Genomic DNA, 17,598 nt, shown 5'->3' with positions numbered 1-17,598 from the left:
AGCGCTTCCGGCGGCGTGGAAGATTGCGGCGACAGAGATCTGCTGGGTCGGTCGAATCTGCGGATCTGTAACGAGTTGCCGGATCGGAATTGCGAAGAAAAGACCAAGGTGTGGTGTTGTCGACAGTCGGGCGAGACAGGAGCTCGCTGCACACGCGACGTCTGTCCAGATGATGAGCCCAGTCAGCAACGTGAAGTCAAGCCCCTGACAACGTCATCTCCAACATTTCGCCCCCAACTTGGCGGCCGTCTCATCTCACTCTGCTCCAGCTCACCATGCACCTGTTCTTCCACCCTGCGCTGAATACCGGGATCGAGCCTGCACAACTCCAAATTTTTATTCCGACATGCCCCTCGTGCCAAGCGGTAGCCGAAGCAGTCGTCCATGCAAACTCCGGTCCCTACGGTACGATTTGAATCCGGCCAAGCTATTTTCTCTTATCCGTCTGCCTGCGGTGTTCGAATTAGCTGTCATTCTTGTTTTTAGCAGCTGATCTCATGTCATCCGTTGTCATGGTCTGCTACTAACGACCACGGCGGCCACGGCGTTCGCGGGCAGTTCTACAGTAGGCAAGAGGTCTCGCAAGATTCCAGACACGAGGCCGATCAACGAAACGAGTTTGTTTTGCGATATGTTGGTTGTCGCATACGCGCAAAGGAGCCGCATCGCCACAGCGATTGCGTGCACGACGATCCTCCATCTGCAGCCTTGTGGGTAAGGATTGCATCCACCAGCAGCCCCCATCTTCATCTCGCACAGTGTGTCGTGCAGTGTCGTATACTAATCGCCGGGTACTGTTGGCAAGGCTGCTCGTTTTCCCAGGCCGCCGGCTTGCTAGCATGCGCCTCCATGACAGTTCATCGTGTATCCTGGGCTGGGATCAAGCTGCGGTTGCTGGCTGACAAAACATGCAACGTCGCTTGCTGTATCGACGTCTGCTCGCTAGCTTCTGCGCACTACTGCCATCTTCCCTTCTCTCCAGCTACGAATGTGTCAAAGGTACTCTTTGCGTTGAATGCAGCTCCCATCCCCCTCCGGCTCAAAGCCCCGGTTGCGTGCGAATGTCCGACCTCGTGTACATCAATGCAGCATTAGCACGCGGATCGAACTGCTCGTTCGGCCGGCCTCGTAGCTCAGCGAGACCGAACCTTCAGTACTCTGCGGTGTTGTGCTCTGCACTGCAACAGTGACTACCCCATCGCACAGCACTCCGTTACAAGACCGTCCTCCAGACTGTCGCCTGGGCTCGCCAAAGAAAAGAATCGGCCATGGATATCGCCGTTCTCAAGTCGTGCAGAGTTCGACACTTGAGAAAAGCCCTCCCGTGCCGTCCGGTTGCTCGGCTTGCTAGGCTGCCGTACATCGGCAAGCGCAAGCCGCAGCACTCCCTCTTCTGGCGTTGCCAACTTCAGGTCATCTAGACGTCGCTCGGATCGCAGGAGCATCGTCAGCTGTGCGCCGAGTACGCCGTCAGCGAGCGCGGAGGGCCTTTGCTCGTCGTCAATCACTTGGAATTCTCGCGACAATCGCCGGTCTCGTCCCTGGCGGTCCTCTTGATCGAACGCCAAGCATCTCGCTGGTGCTTGCTAATCACCGAACCAGAAGGTTTCACTCACCAGTCTAGCAGCCTTTCACCACTCGCATGCGACTTCTCGTGCTTTCTCGAACGTGCTCGCTTGCGACGGGTCGTATGCCGCCGTTGGAGGGACAGAGCGATCGAGTCACTCGCCCACTGCGGCTCGAGTCTGACCTGTCCTAGCCACGCTGGGCATGTCTGACGTGCGATATGGGCCCTTGGCCTCGAGAAGACCATGCTGCGCTTCTTTCCACGCTATCCTGCATCTCGGAACAGCCGCTGCACTCTTCTACCCGTCTTGTTTGCGTAAATGGGTGGCGAACATGTCTGCTTCTTCTTCTTCTCCAAGGCCTCCATTCCTCCCTCGTTTGCATGCATATTACTTAGCCTACTGCACCTCTCGCACTGACCGCCCTCCCCCGTTGTTGGACATGCACGCTCGATCCACCCCCAACTCTTATTCGCCGATCCAGCAGCCCACTCGCTGCTTCGGCAAGGCTTCATTTACACCACTAGCCTGCAAGAGCCCTCCCTTTGGGCGGCACACACCATCCAGCGGTGTCATGCCCCTGTGCCCACGATATTGGGATTTCATGTCGCCTATCAGAAGAGACAAGCAAATCAGTCGTCGAATCCACAAAGCTAAATGTCGCCATAGGCGCGGTCAGCTATGAACTATTTGCTCTTTCAGATCTTCCTATTTTTTCTAACCGTCGCAAAAGTCATGAACGAGGAGCAGCGCATTACCGTCTGCAAGACTAGCCTCAACCAGATCTATGCCATGCTGCGATCCTCCCCGCAAGACTGGCGCAACTACATCAATCTCGCCCGAACCATCATCACCCATCTGGATTCTACGACGTTCATGCAACAGGGCAATCGAACACAGGAGCAGGTGTGGATGATTGCAGGCCTTCAAAGGCTGGCGTTTGCGGAACCTGATAGCGGAGGGGTCAACGACATTGCGGCTTGGTGCTCAAGGCAGTGGTTGGTGATCTACCAGAGGGAGCCACAGAACCTGGCAGCCCTCAGAGGCATTGGTCAAGTCTGGCTCGCGCGGGCACAGCCAGTCCTGGCACGAATTCATCGAAATGATGGGGGCTCGTCGTCAAGTGGAGGCTCCGCACGCTCACAACGCTCCGCGCCGGGCACCCGCGAGGAGGACCAATCTCCAACACAAACAGCAGACGCCGAGCGAAGAGCTGGCACATCAGACTATGTGGAGGCGAGGGGGTATTTACAGCCAGCTACTGAGTATTTGGAGAGGGCTGTCTCCGTTGCGACGGCACAACGGTCGTTGTCTGGCGATCTACTTGCAACTGTGAGTAACCTGTCTCTTGATCTCTTTCACAACACTGACCACCTGCGAGACCGCCGAGGCATACATGTCCCTGGGGAATAGCTCCAGCCCCAGAGTCAATCAAGGACACTTTCGACGAGCACTTCAACTACTACGGGCAGCCACTTCGATTGAGGGCTACACACTGAGTAGATACCTCCAACAGTGAGTCGTGCCTGAGACGGATGCCTCAACCATATACTAACCTACTCGCAGATACTTGGACGACTACGGCCGACTTATTGAGTAGCTCGGTCAGCACTTGTTGATTACTTTGAGCGTTTACCATCCGCATCACCACAGCGTCAGCGTGCAGGACTTGATCATAGCGAAGGCGAAACGGGAATGGGTCGGACGGCATGGGATATGATGGGATGGGATGATACCGCAGCCGCGAGGCATGGGCATTTGCATGGGCATTGAAAGGTGCTGGACACTTTGAGGATACTTTTCGGGCTTCATTTCCCCTCTACTAGCATAGCATACCGAGCATTCACAGGCGCAGGCAGGACAGGAATTTGACCTCACACGACACCACGGTGCCGTTCTTCTCAGCACGAGATCTCGAATACTTCGCAGACTCCACTCCCATCGTTCATGACACGCGCATAACCATGCTCGGAAAGCAACGGCAGCGCTTCCTTACGTGTACGTAGACGTTCTCTCAAGCGTCTAGACAGAGCTTCCATATCGGCACAGACATCACCGAGATCCAGACGGCAGCACCGCGCGCGTTCTGCGTGCGGCGTGGTTGCGAGAAGCGTCCGGTTCCTGCCGCTGGGATCGAATCCGTCGGAGCCGCATGATGCCTCGCGTTCCTGTCAGCGAGGATTGTTTCGAAGAATTAGGGGAGTGCAGGAAGGGTCACGTTGCGTGCGAGTAGTTTGCTGCTTCAACGCTGGGTTCCAGTCGACTTGACGTCGTTAGCGTGGCCGCGCTCGGGCCCATCGGCAAAAGTTACGGCCGCTCCCGCGACGCAAGGTCCACTGAACCTCACGTTCCATGCTTTCTCGACACCCGCAGCATCCCCATCGCCATCACCATCGAGCCTGGCCATCTCGCGACCCGTTGACAATTACAGCAACTCGTTCATCGCCTACAGAAGACTCGGGCACTCACCATCAGCTTCTCCGGTTCCGGACATCGCGCTCGTGGACAGCCACCCTTGGCAGGTACCTCTTTCGCTGATCACCGCATCATCCGTCAGATTCCTGTGGCCCAGCTCGACATATCGCAATCTTCGCCACAGTTCAGGATACCTATACACATCCGGCATAATGTTAGATGAGAGGGAACTTGCCATCCATCCAATCGTGCAGGAGAGCGTCCAGCATAATGCTCGCGTGAGTCCTGTCCTTGCATGTTCCTCCTCATCCTCCATCGTGCCATAATAAGCTCCGGCCACGTTCTTTCGACGGCTGCCTACCAGACCTCTCACTAACGTATGCACATCGCCACAGACTGTTTCGAATATCCGGGCCTTGACCGCGTCGTTGTTTGGTGTGGCCGCAGGGACGCTGGGGCTGGAGTCGCTGCCGGGCTTCATCTTCTACTTTACTGGCACGGCTATTGTTTCCCTGCTCATCTTCTCGCTCAAGGCGGAGCAGGACGCGAAGTCTTACTTCTTCCGCCCCTTCTCGGACCTCTGGGCTGGCGACATGTTTGGAGGCTTGATGTCCTTTGTCCTCACCTGGACACTGTTCTACGGCCTCTGTAAGGCTTAAGCTCCCGGCACTAGTGCTTCCTGCGCAATCTTCCTTGCATCCATGCGATGCAACTTCGGTGGCGAGGAAGGCGCTGACGAGCTGGAATCATCCTACGCTCCCTGACCGTGGCCTTGGATCCTCGAAGGAGAAGCTTGAGGGAGGGTTCATACGGTTCCGCGTTCATCTCAACCTTGTTTCCTGGCCCAACCCTGCACCATTTCGAAAACAGTATTCCTCCCGACGGTCACCACCACGTGGCCGCAGGGCTTGTGGCGAAAATCGACCGTAGGGCGGGCGGGATGTCAACTACAAGGTTCGGCTCACTTCCATCCCTGACGATTGCTCCTTCTGGCGTTGCTCACCGAGCGGATGTGGTCCACTCACGACGACAGAGCACTCACCGCCTGGAATCGGTTAAGCGGTTACCAATCTTTACGACATGTCGGTCAGTGGGGGCTGCGCTCCAATAACACCTCCACTCCTATTACCGAGGCGGTACGAAATGAGGTGGAAGTTTCGAGAGATGGCATGTCGTTCAATTTAGCTGCAGATGACTGCCGCCCAATACAATCCATCGATGGCGAACTCCAAGGTCCATGCTTTACTTATTAAGCTGATTCAGCGACTCTCGGCCGTGACCACGTACGCAAAAGTCAAGTGCCGAGTTCACCTCCTGAACTTTGCACCGCGGCGGAGCCTTTCGCTATATGCAGACGATAAGGTGAGAGTTTCGTTTGCTTTCCTGAACCCCATCGACTTTGGTACACTCACTCCACTTCTGCTTTACCGTCCGCGTCTGTAACCTCCACATCGACCCACAACATTCAGTTTGAGTCTCGACCAAGCTTTGCCGCTGCAAGACACAACCTCGCAAATGCTCGATTGTGGCGCACAGTATGTCAGCAGCCCTTGAAGACCAGGATGCAAATGCGACGGATACATCCTCTGCTTCCTGCGATGTAGAGCACGGCGGCCATCCCTACAACAGATTGGACGATCGTCCAGATGACCTCGACACGCGGCAATGTATTTCAACACTGCAACGACAGCTCTGCGATCGCTCTGACCAGCCTGCCGTCTGTGAGAAGGATCGCTCACAATACATTGGAAGCTTCTTGCGCTTTCTTGAAAAATTTGCTATATGGTTGAGATGCGGGTTGTGGAGGCTCCTTCCCTTCTCGTAGTAGCTTAACGTGAAGTGAAGGTTGTGCTCCACGTGCATATGAATCAGTGATGAGTGATCGTTTGCGCAAAAAGTATTCTGTTATCCTACTCCGCTGAGGGGTCCCATGTGTCTGACCGCTCTTAACATCTTGACTCGTTGCCTCAGGCACCACAGAGTTCTCGGAAGAATATCACGTGATTATCTCCGCAAATGTCTTGGCAATTACCGCCCCGCGCGATCGCGCTTCTCCCACGCGTTTTGGCGCGTCGTCCTTTCTGGCCACCGAAATCTCCCAGACACACGCACACCTTCAGCTCTGCATACTACTGCACAGCGATAGCCATCATCCCGACTTCACTTCAACAACTTTCACAAACACACAGACAAGAGTATCGTCCCCAAATTGCCACACTCAGAGCAAGACTGACATTTCGGCAGTGTTGGAAGCACGTCTCGAGCAGGCCTCTCTCCTCAAGAAGGTACGAGATGGTCGCGTGTGTACACAGTGTACACAACCCCGAGCTGACAGTCCTCTAGGTCGTCGACGCCATCAAGGACCTCGTCCAAGACTGCAACTTCGACTGCAATGACTCCGGCATCGCCCTCCAAGCCATGGACAACTCCCACGTCGCCCTCGTCTCCATGATGCTCAAGTCCGAATCCTTCTCGCCCTTCCGCTGCGACCGCAACATCGCCCTCGGCATCAACCTCAGCTCGCTCACCAAAGTCCTGCGATGCGCCGCGAACGAAGATATCCTGACCATGAAGGCGGAGGATGCGCCGGACGTTGTCAACTTCACGTTCGAGAGCTCCGAGAGCGACAGGATGGCGGAGTACGATATCAAGCTGATGGATATCGATCAAGAGCATTTGGGTATTCCTGAGACGGAGTATGCGGCCACGATTGAGATGCCCAGCGCGGAGTTTCAACGTATCACGAGGGATTTGACGGCGCTTAGCGAGTCCGGTAGGTCTTGCGTGGGCAAGGGAAGAGCTTGAGACATGATACTGATGTTGTGGCAGTCTCCATCGAGTGCACAAAGGACGGTGTCAGCTTCAAGTGCACTGGCGACATTGGCAACGGATCCGTCACCCTTCGCTCGCACACCAACGTCGAGAAGCCGGAGCAGAACATCGAGATCAACCTTTCCGAACCCGTCGCACTCACATTCTCGCTCAAGTACCTCATGAACTTCTGCAAAGCTTCCGGCCTTAGCAGTTCCGTCAAGCTCTGCCTCAGCAACGAGGTGCCTCTGCTCGTCGAGTACGGTCTCAGCAACAACAGCTACTTGCGATTCTACCTCGCGCCAAAGGTACGCACAATCACACTTCTATTAACAGAACAGCATGCTGATACGAGTCTTTTCAGATCGGCGACGAAGAGTAAATGTCTCAGCTCGTATAGTGGACTAAATGAGGAATCGAATGGATGCGGTGTTTGAGGTGTCGTCGGTTCGCGTATGCATTCCAAACATGGGACGCAGATCGGATATTCTGGGCTGCATGGTACGAATGCAATGTGTGTCACCCTGCATGAGCGATGGACGGGATGGATGGAATTGTGTACGGGCGAAGGACAAGGTCATGCTCGGCTGCGACGGACTGCATTCCGTTTAATCGGCGAAAATGAAGCGGCCGGTCCGGCGTTGGCGACTTCACTTTTCTTGGTGGATGACTGTGCTGCGCTGGTGATCTGCGCGGCCAACGTCATGTCTTGATTAGCTTTGCTTGCTGCGTCCATTTACTGCTCCTCCCCAACAACCTGTACACCAAGATAATCCTCTTGCGAAACACTGCGCGAACAGATTCCTATTCCAGCCATGGCTACGCCAGCTCAAGGTCTGGGCAATGGCGACGCAGAGGTGCCGGAGACTCACGTTCTGGCCGTTGCCAGTCATGTGGGTGGTGCTCCTCCTCCAGGCAGTGTATAACGCGGTGATAAGCTAATGGCTGCGAAAAGGTGACTGCAGGGTAAGTCTAGATCGTTACAGACGGGCAGAGATCAGACGCTGAGGAGTAAGAAGCTATGTCGGCAACACAATGGCGACTTTCTGCATGCAAGCCCTGGGCTGCGAGGTGTCTGCGATCCATACCGTGAATTTCAGTAAGGCCTCATGCGAGCACCCCTCCCACTCCTCCAGCCTGCTCATGACAGTATGTGACAGGCAACCACACCGCCTACAAGACCTTCAAAGGCCGCAAGACCCCACCCGAAGAAATCGCCGACCTCTACACGGGCCTCAAGAATGCGCGCCTCGACGACTTCGAAATGCTCCTCTCCGGCTACTGCCCCTCGGCGGGCGTCATCTCAGAAGTCGGCAAGATCGGCCGAGACGCCAAACTCCGCGGGAGCACGAAACCGGGCTCGTTCTTCTGGATTCTGGATCCCGTCATGGGCGATAACGGACGCATCTACGTCGCGGCAGAGTGTGTCCCGGCGTACAAGGGGTTGTTGAAAGATGCGGATTTGATCCTGCCGAATCAGTTTGAGGCGGAGCTGTTGAGTGATGTGAAGATTACGGATTTTGGGAGTTTGGTGCAGGCGGTGGAGAAGTTGCATACGGAGTATACCCTGCCGCATGTGTTGATTACGTCGGTGAGGTTGCCTCCTACGGCTGCTTCGACGCCGAAGGTGGGTGAGGAGGACAATGGGAATGGGAATACTGGCGCGAAGTTGTCGATTGTGGGCTCGACGGCGACGTCTGAGGGCAAGCCGCGACTCTTCCGCATCACGGTCCCAGCGCTCCCCATCTTCTTCTCCGGCACAGGCGACATGTTCGCCGCCCTCCTCGTCGCCCGCCTCCGCCAAGCCGTGCAAACCGCCGGTGTAGCCAACAAATCCAGCTGGCAGAGCCCCGACGATGTCTCCGGTCCAGACCTTCCCCTCGCGAAAGCCACGGAGATGGTTCTGGCCAGTATGCACGCCGTGCTAAAGGATACGGAGAAGCATTATCAGGTTGTGGCGAAGGGGATGGAGGGCGAGACGGAGTTGAATGAGGGGACGGGCGAGGAGGCGGAGAGGGAGAGGGAGATGGGGAGACATTTGAAGTTGACCAGGGCGGCGGAGGTGAGGGTTGTGAGGAATGTGGGTGCGCTGAGGAGTCCGCCGGATTTGGGCAGGTTTAGGGCGGAGGGGGTTGTGGGGGAGTGAATGTGTGTTCAGTAAGTGATTGGGTGCATCAGAATCACCCCCCGTGACCAGTGATTAGAGTATAGATTATGTTATAGCCTATAGCCTCCTGGCACATGGCAGTGGATGGGTCTCAACAGTCAAGCTCCTAAATAACCAGAAAATCAAACATAGCAACAGGTCGCCATGCCGATCCTCTTCAACCCAAGTAGACTGCACTGCTTCATAGTGATCAGTCGAATGTGCAAAGAAGCTGTGGTTGCCCGAGAAAGGCGGATGAGCATGTGAAAGTGCGCACAGGCGTTCACTTGCGATTTGGGTTTGCTAGCGTGACTTCCTCCTGTGGCTCTCCGGCTTCAAACCAGCTTCCAGGGTTCCTTTTGTTTGCGCTTCCTTCAATCTGTGACAACATACCATCACGCTCGACATGGCGTCCAGTGAAGAGGAGGGCATGGCTTCGAGCAAGCTGCGGACATCCAAGAAAGGAGCGGCCGCGACGAACAAGACGGACGCTTTCAGTCTCGTCCCTTCTGCCGATACGATGTCTTCTGCCGCCACGGATACTGTTGGCAGTGTTATGGACCCTAACAGCCAAGTAGCTTCTGCCAACATGACGACCGCTACCACCAGTCCGACTGCTGCCGATTCGGCTACCTCTGCCGATACCAAGTCGATGTCCTCTACCAATGCGACGACTTCTACAAACCCGCCAACCCCTGTGGTTCACCCACATTCCACCTACACGGACACTATTCGTGGCGTGGTGAAGCCGAACAGTTCCACAACGTCACCTACCTCTGCGAACGCCTCGAATTTTCCGCAGGACGACTCCAAACGCCACATCTTCCCCTTCTTCGACTTGCCTCGAGAGCTTCGCGACATGGCGTATGATAAGATGCTTATCTCGTCCGTGAGCAAGAAGCTCCCGTGCCAGCTCCAAATCACAGTCGTCAACATGGCAGAAGTGAAGCTCATGACTATTAACCGACAGTTCGCACACGAGTACAAGGAGCGTGCTGAGAAGGAACAAGCCACAACTTTGACCGATGGACCTGATGTGGACTTGGACGACTTGAGTACAGACGTTATGCCGCTGCCAACCCTTCTGAGAGCAACCAAGATACTGAAGATCGACATTGCTGGCGGTTCATGGTCTCTCTCGCGGCACAAAAGCCGGATATCAACCATCGCCGCTGCTAATTCACATCTCACGTCGCTCTCTGTCAAAATTGTCCTTACGTATCGGGGGTTTATGGGGAATGTCCGCGAATTATTGCGAGACCTCGCCACCGTGCAGAAGTTGGTTTCACTTGAAGTCTTCGCAGAGGACATGAGATACGAGGTTTTCGACTTCGAATACCAAAACTTGCTGGTACTAAGATGGTCTGCTGAGAGTGGCTTATGGGAGACGTTCGAACCGGCAGGGGTACAACACGCTCTCGCCAGGCTGGTGGAAAAGTTCTGACCACTTCTACTACGGTACATTCTCCACGCCTGACTGAAGTGTGTCGAACTTTCAGCTAACTTTCAGCGACGCAGGCCGTGCAAGGCATCAAGACATGTCTGGATGTTGGGATGTGAGACATCGGAACCTCCGTACAGCAGCGAGGAGTTCTTCGAATGTTACGAAAGAAGCCATAGGTATTGATGGCCACAGGAGAGAGACTTTTGGGTTTGGATGCCACTACATCAACGTAGTGTGAGCGAGAGGAGCCGCGCTGCGGCAAGTCCAAGAGCGCTCGTTTCCACACAGATGGTACAGAAATGAACCCATCCTGATTCTGCAGTCAAAGTCGTAGTGTTTTCTGTGAACATCACATATGCCTCAAACATCTTATTCGGGCTCATTGGAGTCATGTAAAGTGTACATTCTGTGGACAACTCTGATACTTACTTCCACATTCACTCCCCTGCCAAGCTTCATGTGATTCGCCGATCGCAATCATGACAAAAGCAGCGCCGTTTCTCCAAATTCAAGCTCGGCTTCACGTCGCAACTTCCTCCAACAACCACAAAGGCCACGCACCAGATGGAGTCCGTCCTCGTCCTTCGTGGACGGCTACCCACCCCGACCGAGGCGCAACAGCCTCAATCAACCAAACAGGCCCGACACGTCTTTCCGTTCTTTCGCCTACCACGCGAACTTCGCGGCGGCATTTACGACAAGAGCTTGAAAGATCGTCATGGAAAGCTCCAGCGACGCGGAGGATTGAAGTATCACGCGGCGGGCACCGCCGGAGTGAACCTGTTGCTGGTTTCGAAGCAATTCATGCAGGAATACAGGGAACGCGCATCAAAAGAGCTCCAGATATTCGACACGTTTACGGCCCCCATCACCTCAGAATGTTCGATACCCGTGCCGTTGACTGCAGTCTCTTGCATAACCGTCTCCATCATTGTCTTCCCTGACGACGTTTACAAAGAACTTCGCCTACACAAACGCTGGCTGCTGGAGCTTCTCGAGCGACTCTCGTGCTCCATTTCTCTCCAGCTTACGATCAAAGCTGTTCGAGACTCCCAGCCATCGAGACGTGTCTTGTTGAAAAGTTTTCTGGAGAAGCTTTACTCACGCTTACCCTCGGATACCAACTTCGTCTCATGAGAAGGGCAAGCTCGAGGATATCATTGCGGACGAGGCGAAAGATGTGGAGAACTGAAGTCTGAGGTAAGGGAATGAAGTCTTCCGAATCCGTGAAGCACTTTCTGACATCGACTAGTGTACTCTCGCACGATATTGCCTTGGCAAGAGAGAGATCATCGAAATGAGTTGGGGTTGGAGGAGGAGGTCTTCTGGGGAGACTGCACAAGTCTTCACCTGTCATCTGCTTGAGACTTCCCAAGACACTGGGAAGACTCAATCTGCTGGTATAATGGACACAGCATTGCGGCTCATACACTACGTCACTGATCGAGTGTTCAACGTAGCGGAATGCTAGGGATCGCAGTCGGTAGAAAATCAGCTTCATTCACCTATTTGCTTTTCATGTGACTCGTCGATGGCGCCAGTGACGTGACGTAAGCAGCCGCTCCTTCCTGCAAAAGTCGAGCTTCGGCGTCGCAACTTCTTCTTCCGACATCTCAGTACAAACGCCCGCACTGCTCCCAACACGCACTCGACTTCAAACACGCGCTCCGCTCCAAACAAGTACTCGGCTTCAGACACCTAATCTGCTTCGCAAACACCCTCTTCTTCGAGCAGCCTCTCCAAGATCACGTCGCTCAGAGACTCCAATCGGCGAGGCCCACTCATGGCCGAGCCACGACGTTCTCGAGATGTCTTCCCCTTCTTTGAGTTGCCTCTTGAAATGCGCGACATGATTTACGCCGACAGCCTCCAGGACGTGAGAGGCAACCTCAAGTGCGGCGGACTGAAGTACAAATTCAGCAACATGCCGCGTGCAAATCTGCTACTGGTCTCCAAGCAGTTCGGACAAGAGTACAAGGCCCGCGCACGGAAGACAAAGAAGACTCTGCTGCTAGAGGACACCCATGACACCGGAAACTCCCACGCCTTGAAGCTGCCAGGCCCAACAGCTGCATACACCACCATCACGCTCAACATCAGCATCCATCCCCATGGCCCGGACCAGGACCTTTACTATTATATGGGCTGGTTGCTTGCTCTCACCTCGCTACTGCCATCATGCACTTCATGCACCGCCTTTCGACTCAACATCAAGATGAGCCATCTCGACCTCGCCAATCTGCAGGAAATGGTGGGGAAGTTAATCAGTAAAGCTTCTCGGCTTTGCCCGGTCTCTTTCGACGCGCAGGTCAGTGGTGCTTCACGTGGACATTATGCAGACTTCCGGTCAGGATTGGAGAAGGACTCTGTTCCGATGATGAAGTGGTCGCGCGAGAAGCAGGCGTTGGAGCCGATTCCTCGGTAGGAAAGAGTGAACCCTGATAATCAAGGTACGATTTGCATACGTCTAGATCACATTATTGGACTTGAACGCTTTGCTAATTGTGGAAAGGGGTCTCCGCACAAGATGAGGTGCGAAAGATGGCAGCATCGAGCTGAATTGCGTTCACGGCTTGGGAGTGCGCGGTTTACGACGAGAGACAGTACAGCTTTTGCGATATCGCGGATTGTTGAGGCAAAGCTTTTAGACCATCGCGTAGGTCCTTTGGAAACGGGAAGTGCGACATGCGATGTGGTCGACGAAGGATAGCTTCGAGGGTGGAAAGTGAAGTGTTGCGGTTCTACAAGTCATCACAACAGTAGTTTTTGCGTAGCTCTACTGAGCAATGAGACTACTTTTACAAGCCAATTGCAACTGCCCTGTGACATTTCTTTTGCTCCTTCGCTTTCATGTGACATCGTGACGTGCGACGCTAGCGCGGCGCTAAACCTTGTTCTGCACTCGCCATACTTGGCCTGACGACGACTACGAAACCGTCCCGGTGCCCCCAAACAGCGTGCGCTCTGTCAAAGCGAATGTCCTAATCCAAGACCTCAAGGATGTTGAAGCTCACCAAGCCTGGCTCTCGAGCTTCATGGAGCGGGCGACGCATGTGTTGTCCCTCTCCATTCGCGTCAACTACCAGGATGGCCTTAGCGAGTTTAATGTGCCGCCCTCGACATTCGCTGGCTGGACAGCCTGGAAGGGGCTCACGGAGTTGAAGATTTATCGGGTGATGTTGTATAGAAGCGAGTTCGACTTCACCCCTGATGAAGGTCTCCACCTGCAATGGTCCAGGACCACCGGCAAGATCGAAGAAGTCCCCGCCAGGGAACAAGTCGCGGACAAGGAATATTGAATGGGTGAGTCTTACGACTCTATCATTTTCCTCGAGAAGACAATTGCTAATGTCGTTGCAGGTTGAACAACCACGACTTCAACTTACCAGCATCTCACCCCGGAGGCATCTCTGGGCTCTGTTCCAGCTGCGAAAAGGATGGGGGTTGCAAAGGAGATCCAACAGAAGCATCACACGACCTCGTACTCCGCCCCGTACACCCTTACCTTCCAATCAAGGTGTCACCAGGACAAGACGGCAACAAGTTACGCCGGAGGAGAGAAAGACTGAAAGAGGCCGAGAAGGTCGGGAGAGAGAACAAAACTGTACATAAGGTTCTACATATCACAACAAACAACACATCTGGCATTCAGAATCCTTGAAGCTTTCCATCAAACGCCGGTGCTTTGGTTGCTTATGCGTCCTTCATGAGTCTGCAAGACATGTTAGCATCGTCGTTCACTCGGTGTAATAGTAATAGTCCTGAACTCACGTTATCTCCTGTCCCTTTACTCGACCAATGACGATCTCAGCGGCGTACTTGGGAATAACTGTTGTCGACTTGTCAGCGTAGACCTCAAAGCAATTAGGTATCGAACACGAACCTTCATCATCATGCAACATCTCAAACTCCTCCGACGCATCCTTGCCCATGTGCGAGAAGAGCGCTTGTGGGCCACCAGGGTGCTCATCGACCCAGTCGGTAACGTTCATCACAACACCCTTGACGGCGATCCAGAGATCCTCCTTCTTGTTGTGCTTAGCCACCTCCTCGAGCGAGTACTCCTTCTCGGGAACCTTGAAGTTCTTGGGGTCGTTGGCCTCAGACTTCTTGCCTGGGTGGCTGCTGTCCTTGGAGCCGCCGAGGACGGGAGCAGCGGACTTTTGGCCTTGCTGCTGGACCTTGGCGGAGTCGTCGCTGAAGCCGGCGCCGGATCCGGAGCCTGAGCCCCACTCGACGGAGAACTTGCCGGGTGTGCTGGGGTCGATGTGCAGGCTGATGAGGCCGGCACGGGATGCGGCGACGCCACCGGCGCCCTTGAGGGCCTGCTGGAAGAGGTACTTGCTGGAGCTGTTACCTGCGACACGGCCGTAGACGACGCAGCCGAGGAGAGACGAACCACCAAGACGGTTGGCGCCGTGGACACCACCAGCCAACTCACCGCTGACGAAGAGACCCTCGAAAGGCTCGCCGTTGGATTTCAGGACCTGGGCCTGGTCGTTGATCTCGATACCACCCATGGTGAAGTGCAGCACGGGCTCCATCTGCGCGACGTGGAAGTCGTCGTTGACCTCGACGGGGAAGTTGTGGAAGTACTTCTTGTTGAAGGGGTCCTTCTCCTCGCCCTTGGCGTACTTGTTGTAGGCGGTGAAGGTCTTGTTGAGGGCAGCCTCGCCGCAGCCGATCTCTTTGGCGAGCTCCTTTCCGGTCATCTTCTTCATCAGACCACGGCCAGAGTAGTGGCGGGTGTGGAAGTCGAGGGTCTTGGAGGCCTTGCTGTTCAAGCAGAGTCGGATTGGCCAGTTGCCAGCCTTCTTCTGTTCCCACAGCTTCTCGGAGACGAAGTCACGGTGCTGGAGCTCGTCGACGAATCGCTCGCCCTTGCTGTTGATCAAAAGACCACCCTCACCACGGAGGGCCTCAGCAGCCAAAAACTTGGTCTTGGCGGTTGGGTCCTTGGGGTCGACCAGACCAGTTGGGTGGACCTGGACAGACTCCATGTCAACACCCTGTGCGCCGATCTCCATCAACATCTTGTGACCGTCACCAGTGGCGTGGTTTCCGTTGGTGGTGGACAGGTCGAAGGTATCCGGCCTGTGCTTCTTGAGGAGCGACGTCTCGGTGAAGTCAGCGGCGTAACCACCTGTCGCGAGAACGACTGGGCCGTTGACTGTCACCTCCTCGCCGTTGAACTCGTATGTCACACCCGTGGCCTTCTCGCCGTCCATGTTGACCTTCTTGACCTTGGCCTTCTTGATAAGCTCCACCCGTTCTGGGTCCTTCTCGCAGAGCTCTTCCCAACGCTGCATCAGCGCGTAGGTGATGGCCATACCGGGGAACTTGGCATCGTGGCCACGGTGCGTTCGGGGGAAGGAGTGACCTCTGGCAGTTCGTTAGAATCGCATTTCGAGACGAGTCTCGGTATTTGATGACTACTTACCCTAACCGCGAGACGAGCGTGAGATCGAGGTTGAAGACATCCTGCAGCCACTCAACGGCGGATGCGGATTGGTATGTGAGAACCTTGATGAGATCTGGGCGGGCCTTCTCTCGTGCGGATTTGATGGTATCGTCGTAGAATTGCTTGACGCTGTCGGCAATCTGATGGTCGACCTGGGTGCGGGTCAAAGCGCCGTTGATACCGGAAGTGGCCTTTGTGGAGTTGCCACCCATGAAGTCTGGCCTAAATGTCAGCAAATCCCCAAATACCGCATTTCTGCCATTCCATACTGTTCTTGTCCAGAAGCAGGACATTGCCGCCCGCCAGGTAGACGGTGTGGGCTGCGCTCAGGCCGGAAACTGCTCGCTCGTCAGCCAATGCCTGCTGTGTCGCCTGCGTTCGCACTCACGGCCGGCGCCGACAACAATGACTCTCTCAGGCATGATTGTGGTATAATCTCTCTTGGATGGGTGAAGAAAGGTGGGAGAGAGGAATTCAGCGAGTCGAGGACGTCAAAAGTAGATGAATGTACAGTCGATCGTCGGGTTATGGTTGGCTGTGGAGAAAACAACCTCGGCGAGCGTGAAAGGGTGAGGCCAGTGCTCTTTGCGTTCCAGCCCACTACTCCGCCGCCAGCGAGAACGAGGAGGATAGTAATACGGAGGTTGGTACCAAAAGTCCTTGCCACCCCCTCGGGAGCGGGCCGGGAGCTTGGTCCCGTGCTCATGTCTGCGCACGCGCGTTCTGAGATATTCACGCAAAAATTAATAACACTATTACACAAATTTATAGTATAGACATTTTAAGGGGATTCGACTCCTACTTATATCCTAACGCCTATACCCGTACCTAAACTTTATTTTTATAACGCCGTTAACTACTCGCTTAGTAGTAATATCTATAGGTATTATAGAGCCTATATAGTAGTATTTCTTAGCCTATACTACTACTTCTTTTAAATACGTTATAACCTCTTTTACTTATTAGTATTATTTTTCTATATTAGTACTAACTCTTTATTAGTCGCTCTAAGCCTAGTAGTAATAGATAGGCGCGCCTTCTTAGTTATAGTCTGTCTTTAAGCCGCTTTCTTACGAGTACGAGTATTTTTTACTTCTCTTTTCGTATTATCTACTTCTTTTTTCTTATTTTCGATTTACCGCTACCTAATACTCTCTATAATCTAATCGATAGTTACCTCCGAGCCTACCTATCGACTATTAAACGCTTTCGTACGCTTATTATATAGCCGATCCTCCGAACTTTTACGATACTCGTTACCTCTTTTAAACTAGATAACTTCTTTAATATAGCGGATAATTCGACAAATCTAGCGTTAGATAGTAGCCTATAGTAGCTCGGCCTACGTTTACTACTAGATCTTACGCAATTTAGGCTTCTTCTTAAAGTCTCTATATAACTAAGTCTTTCTCTTTATCTAATACTAAGCCGGCTTAATTATATTTAAATTAGGTAAGTTTCTAGGCTAAAGGAGGCGCTTAATAGATAGCTTAGAGTATATAGCGACGTTAGCGAAGTGCTTATAAGCTAGCGTACCGTCTTCTTAGATAATTAACTAGTACTACTTTATAAAGAGTACTATTAGAGGTAATAATACGTCCTTCTAATACCTATACTAGTTAATTCTCCTCTTACTATTACGAGATAGCTTACTACGCTCCTTCGTAAAGCTCTACTTTAGTATTTAACGGCTCTTATTATCGTTAAGGCGTAGCTAACGCTCTATTATAGTAGATAGTTACTAGTTAATCTTAGC

The 17,598-nt window shown here is 53.7% G+C and overlaps 6 protein-coding genes across 6 annotated transcripts; 5 read left to right on the top strand and 1 right to left on the bottom strand.

Moving 5' to 3' along the window:
* Window positions 1-2,300: 2,300 nt before the first annotated feature.
* Window positions 2,301-3,084, top strand: M409DRAFT_69422 (uncharacterized protein; the record flags this gene model as incomplete). Its single annotated transcript, XM_033818283.1, has 2 exons — window positions 2,301-2,897; window positions 2,947-3,084. 2 exons carry the CDS (start codon window positions 2,301-2,303, stop codon window positions 3,082-3,084), a joined length of 735 nt encoding a protein of 244 aa, XP_033662777.1.
* Window positions 3,085-4,192: 1,108 nt separating this feature from the next.
* M409DRAFT_69421 (uncharacterized protein) lies at window positions 4,193-7,173 on the top strand (the record flags this gene model as incomplete). Its single annotated transcript, XM_033818282.1, has 5 exons — window positions 4,193-4,258; window positions 4,376-4,597; window positions 6,324-6,753; window positions 6,810-7,099; window positions 7,156-7,173. 5 exons carry the CDS (start codon window positions 4,193-4,195, stop codon window positions 7,171-7,173), a joined length of 1,026 nt encoding a protein of 341 aa, XP_033662776.1.
* Window positions 7,174-7,606: 433 nt separating this feature from the next.
* M409DRAFT_27614 (uncharacterized protein) lies at window positions 7,607-8,937 on the top strand (the record flags this gene model as incomplete). Its single annotated transcript, XM_033808647.1, has 4 exons — window positions 7,607-7,684; window positions 7,747-7,757; window positions 7,811-7,890; window positions 7,952-8,937. The coding sequence occupies 4 exons, from the start codon at window positions 7,607-7,609 to the stop codon at window positions 8,935-8,937; spliced, it is 1,155 nt and encodes a 384-aa protein (XP_033662775.1).
* Window positions 8,938-9,343: 406 nt separating this feature from the next.
* Window positions 9,344-10,381, top strand: M409DRAFT_27613 (uncharacterized protein; the record flags this gene model as incomplete). Its single annotated transcript, XM_033808646.1, has 1 exon — window positions 9,344-10,381. One exon carries the CDS (start codon window positions 9,344-9,346, stop codon window positions 10,379-10,381), a length of 1,038 nt encoding a protein of 345 aa, XP_033662774.1.
* A 1,783-nt stretch (window positions 10,382-12,164) lies between these two features.
* M409DRAFT_58665 (uncharacterized protein) lies at window positions 12,165-12,806 on the top strand (the record flags this gene model as incomplete). Its single annotated transcript, XM_033813972.1, has 1 exon — window positions 12,165-12,806. The coding sequence occupies one exon, from the start codon at window positions 12,165-12,167 to the stop codon at window positions 12,804-12,806; it is 642 nt and encodes a 213-aa protein (XP_033662773.1).
* Window positions 12,807-14,074: 1,268 nt separating this feature from the next.
* M409DRAFT_58664 (uncharacterized protein) lies at window positions 14,075-16,264 on the bottom strand (the record flags this gene model as incomplete). Its single annotated transcript, XM_033813971.1, has 6 exons — window positions 14,075-14,093; window positions 14,153-14,210; window positions 14,265-15,763; window positions 15,822-16,059; window positions 16,112-16,180; window positions 16,231-16,264. The coding sequence occupies 6 exons, from the start codon at window positions 16,262-16,264 to the stop codon at window positions 14,075-14,077; spliced, it is 1,917 nt and encodes a 638-aa protein (XP_033662772.1).
* Window positions 16,265-17,598: the final 1,334 nt, after the last annotated feature.

The sequence above is a fragment of the Zasmidium cellare genome, assembly GCF_010093935.1.
Source record: "Zasmidium cellare ATCC 36951 unplaced genomic scaffold M409scaffold_38, whole genome shotgun sequence".
Classification (NCBI taxonomy): domain Eukaryota; kingdom Fungi; phylum Ascomycota; class Dothideomycetes; order Mycosphaerellales; family Mycosphaerellaceae; genus Zasmidium; species Zasmidium cellare.
The sequence above is the reverse complement of the archived record's forward strand: the minus strand, read 5'-3'. Positions and strand labels throughout refer to the sequence as shown.